General features: G+C 41.8%; 1 protein-coding gene across 1 annotated transcript; it reads right to left on the bottom strand.

Annotated features, from left to right (window-relative positions):
• Positions 1–231, bottom strand: BJ212DRAFT_1286076 (uncharacterized protein; the record flags this gene model as incomplete). The annotated part of the gene is made up of 1 exon (XM_041331920.1): positions 1–231. The coding sequence occupies one exon, from the start codon at positions 229–231 to the stop codon at positions 1–3; it is 231 nt and encodes a 76-aa protein (XP_041186223.1).
• Between the last annotated feature and the right edge of the window lie 4,612 nt (positions 232–4,843).

Raw genomic sequence — 4,843 nt, forward strand, 5'->3', positions numbered from 1 at the left:
TCATTGGTCTTTTGGTATCAGGGAGTAGGCTCTGCAGCTGAAAGCTCTCAAACCTAAGATATTGACTTTGCAACTGGTGAGTTTTTCAAACAGTGTCTGTCCCTTTATTCCTAATGCAGGACTACATGCAATGAGGTAGAATGCTGTGCAGAATGCATGGGACCAATAGGTCTTTGGTAGCCCAGAGTCAATCAGCATTGCAAGGGCACAATTTGTGAGCATTTGGTTCATTTGCTTGGCAAGTCCATTCTGTTCAGGCATATCAGGTGTAGTTATTTGATATACAATTCTGCAGGAATAAAGATGTGCTTCAAACTTATGTGAGAGGTACTCTCCTCCATTGTCTGTGTGAAAAACACAGACCCAGTTGTGTGAGAATTCAACCTGTTTCAGCTTGGTGTTGTGTAATGGTTCAATGGTGGCTTGCCATTCCTTGAACTTGGCTAGTGCTTCACTTTTGTGCTTTATAAAGAATATCCACAGGTAGCATGTATTGTTGTCAATGAAGGTGATCCAGTACCAGGTGACTGTGGCATGATAGGTCCACCTATGTCTGAATATATCAAGGCCAGCGGTGCTACAGCTGTTTTCCTTTCATGCTTGAATGGGAGTTTCTTCATTTTTACTTTTACACAGCTCTCACAGAAGTCTTCCTTGCCTGTCACTGACATTATGCCTTTTAGGTACCCCTTTATTACCATGCACTTAATGCTTTTGTGGTCCACATGGCCAAGATGGTGGTGTAGCACATTAATGTCAGTCACAAGGTGTGTCAATTCACAATGATTAGCTACTGAAGTGATAGGTTCTGAAACAAGATGGTACAGGTTTCTGTGTCCTTTGCCTTCTGTAATAATAACATCACTTGTCTTGTCTTATATCTTGCATGTTGGGCCATTGAATATGATGCAGTGGTGATGTGCCAGTCATCATATGGATAGCAGCATGACTGTGAGGTTGGGGGCATACAGTACATCATTGATGATCAGGTGATGCTGTTCACCTTGGAGGTTCTGCATGTATTGCATGGAATCATTACCAAGGTAGATGAGGACAGGTTTGTGCAGCTTTCAATAGGTGGATTCAACAAACCAGTGTCTGTGAGGTGTCATGTGATGAGAGCAGCTGGAGTTGATGAGTATGTCCTTAGAGTGGTGAGTAATGTTCACACTTGTAGCCAGCACATTTCATTAATGTCTTTGTAATATAAACATATTTATTGCAATAGTGCTTTGTATAGGCATGTTTGGCTTTCTCACTTCTAGTCTTGGTCTTGATGCTGCCTGTATCTGATTCATCACTGTTCAAGTCTGTATCCAAGTCCATATCTGCCTTGTTGGCTTTGGCCTTGCTGGACTTCTCTTGTTCTCATGGTTTCCACCTCTGTTTCTTACACTCCTTCTTTGCATCCTTCAGATCCCAACAATCCTTTGTGGCATGGCCATGTGACTCATGGTAATCACAGTATTGGCCTTGGTCATGATTTCGCCATACTCCCCTGATCTCAATCCCATTGAGGAAGCATTGTTGAAGATCAAGCATTTCCTTTGTCATCACCATGAATACTATAGTGCAACCACAGATGATGGAATCCTTTACGATATGTACAAGATTGCTGATATCATTACACTGGATGATGCCCATTTATTTTGTACACACTGGATACTTTTGATGCTAGGTTACAAAACAACAACTTGCAGCATTGAAAGCAACTCAAGTAACAGTTCTTATTGTACAATATAATGTCCAATCATGCCATACTAGTAGGAATAGACCACCTCTAAACAGCATCACATAATGCAGCTATCTCACCAAACTTGAACTCCATCTCCTTGAGGTCTGAAAAGGTCACATAGTGGAGTAAGTGTGCTTTCTTACATGAATGAGAAGCAAATTTCATAGTGATGCTATCATTGAGCTGGTACAGGGCACAGAAGGCCATGATAGACATGTTGTTACCAGGCTTACACAATGGGGGAATGAGTGAAGATGTGGAGATTTGCACTGGCCCAATGTCTGAGGTTGTGTTTGGAGCTGTGTGGTTCAACTTGAAAAGACTTGCAAACTTATTGCTGAATGTGACATTAACAACAGGAGTTGAAGATGCAGGTTCTGTCACTATCTTGGCCTATGCATTGAGTCAGCACTGTGAGACTGGGCTGATGGCCTTCAGATCAAAGAGTCAGTGGTTTGGGGGCTTATCAATCATTGCATTGCTCGCCTCCTTACACTGCTCAAAATCAGTATCACAACTACATATGAAACACCAGAGATGAAATACCAACCATTGCAAAAGCCAAGCAGTCGAGTTGCTGATGTCCAAGTGGAAAGTGTTCTTCAGATCCAGGAATCACATAACAATGGGTTGATGCACAGGCAGAATCAGTCTTTTTGCAGATCCAGCAATCTCTTAAAAGCTGAATGTTTGCTACTTTCTTTTCATTTCATGGAAGAATCGCAGCTGACTCTTTCTGTGGAAAAATTGTGAAATAATTATCTATAAGGTCATTGAATACATACTCATTTCTTTGTCTTGGACTTTGTGAGCTCTGATTTATCCTTGCCCTGGTTTTCATTGTTGTTGCTAGCAGGCTGTATTTGGATAACATTAATGTTAATAGTCAGAGCCTTCACAGCCATTCCATTGACCCATTTCATCATACTATTGTAGTCAGCCTCAGTCAAGAGAGATAGGCCAGGTTTAGGTAGAACCTGAGAGATGTGATAGGTAAGCAAGTAGTCATCAAAATGGAGCATGCAGGGATTGATTGCTGTCGAGATCTTCACAAGAATCTGTGCTTTGAGAGTGTCTGTCATATCCCACAATCTGGACCCACATTCCATAATATTCCCATGCCTTCCAAGCCTACATCTGGACCCCATATCTGACTTATTCCCAGATCCCCTTCCACTGTGTGCTTCACACCTCAGCAGGATCAACTCTGCTCCAGATTTACCCCTAAGCTCCAGACCTCTGGATCCTCACTGCTAGCCTGATCCATACCACCCTATCCTGTCCATCCTATGCACACTCCATCTGGCAAGACAACTAGACTTCACCTCATCTTGGATTCAGGACTACATCCACCTCCTCATATCCTGGTCCTGTATTCACCTTATCTTCTGGATCCCCAGATCTCCAGACCTCCAGATATTAACTCCAGACCTATTCCCACCTTCTGTCTGACATCCTGCACCTATCCCCATTTAGACATCTCCACCTTTCTGGTTTTTGGTTACCTCTTCTTCTGTCTTGCTTATTAATCCTTGTACAAGTCTTCATCTCCAAGTTCATTTACTTATGTTCTGTCTTACTTACTAATATGCTTCCACATGCTTGTACATAGCCTTGCTCCTTTGCTTACTGATCCCCTCAGATATTCTCCAGTATATACAGTGGCTCAAAAAACTGTCTGCATGTTTTGACATTTTTCACTATCTATGATATTGTGTGAGAATGAACAAATGCCTCAAGGACATGCTTATACCACATTGTAGTATAGCTTCAGGGCTTTCATTTGAGCCCTACACCGTGGGAATCGGTGGAGATATGGTGGAGATACAAGGCTCACAAAATGGTGACTTATGCAGACAGTTTTTTGACTCAAGTATTTTATAATAATAACCAGGTATTCTAGTATTTTGTATGACCTCCCTTGGCTTTAATTACTGCCTCTATCCTTCTAGGCATACTCTCAATTAATTTCTGGCAATCCTCAGCTGTGATCTTCCCCCATTCCACTACTACTCTCTTCCAAAGCTCCCATACTCCTTTAGGGGGGTTTTCATAGGCTTGGAAGCTTTTTCTTGAGTGTTCCCCAGAGATGTTCAATGACATTGACATCAGGAGACTGTGCTGGCCAGTCAAGAACATTGATGTTATGTTCTTCAAACCATTCCTTAGCTCTTCTGGAAGTATGCTTGGGATCATTATCCTGTTGGAAAATAATATCTTCTTCATCAATCTCTGATTCTGCCAAGCTAGGCAGCAAGTGGTCATTTAAAATGTCCACATACTGCTCAGCATTCATCTTCCCCTCAACCTCAGCAAGCATTCCCACACCATTCCATCCCATACAGTCCCATTAACCTCTCTGTCTGTTAGACCATCTCCCTTCTTTTTCCATACATATACCTTCCCATCTGACCCAATCCTATTGATTTTGGTCTCATCTGACCATATAACATGCTTCAGTCCTCTACAGTCCAGTGTTGATGAGCTAAGGCAAAGGCTAGTCTTCTCTGCCTATGTTTGATGGAGAGAAGAGGCTTTTTCTTCTTTGTTACTGCCTTGAGATGAGCTACCTTGAGAACATTCCTCACAGTTTGTGAAGAGACAGGGGTAGTGATGGTGGAATTGATATAATGGGTGGCTTGGACAGCATTATCAGCCTTTCCTGTAGTGATATGTTGGATAATAGTCCTTTTGTCAGTAGAGGTAAGCTTGGATGGACATCCTCCACAAGAGTTTTCCTTGTCTGGGTGGCTTTCTTTGATAAACTTGGCCACAGTGGACTTGCATACTCCAGTTCTAGAGGAAATTTGGCAAGCAGAGAGGCCAGCATAAGACAGAGAGAGGATATTATCTCTTTGAGCAGAGGAGATGGCTTTCATGGTAATTATGACTATGATACATGAGATATTCTGGTTTATATAGTTAGATATAGTCATAAAATAACATAATGACACCACTTCATAATTTATATAATAGTGGCATGATTTTTGTGGTGTCATAAATAATGATTTATATAGTTTTAATATACACTCAAAAAACTGTCCACATGAGTCACCATTTTGTGAGCCTTGTATCTCCACCATATCTCCACCGATTCCCACGGTGTAG

This window comes from Suillus subaureus (genome assembly GCF_016647635.1).
Source record: "Suillus subaureus strain MN1 chromosome Unknown BJ212scaffold_83, whole genome shotgun sequence".
In the NCBI taxonomy this organism is placed as follows: Eukaryota; Fungi; Basidiomycota; class Agaricomycetes; order Boletales; family Suillaceae; genus Suillus; species Suillus subaureus.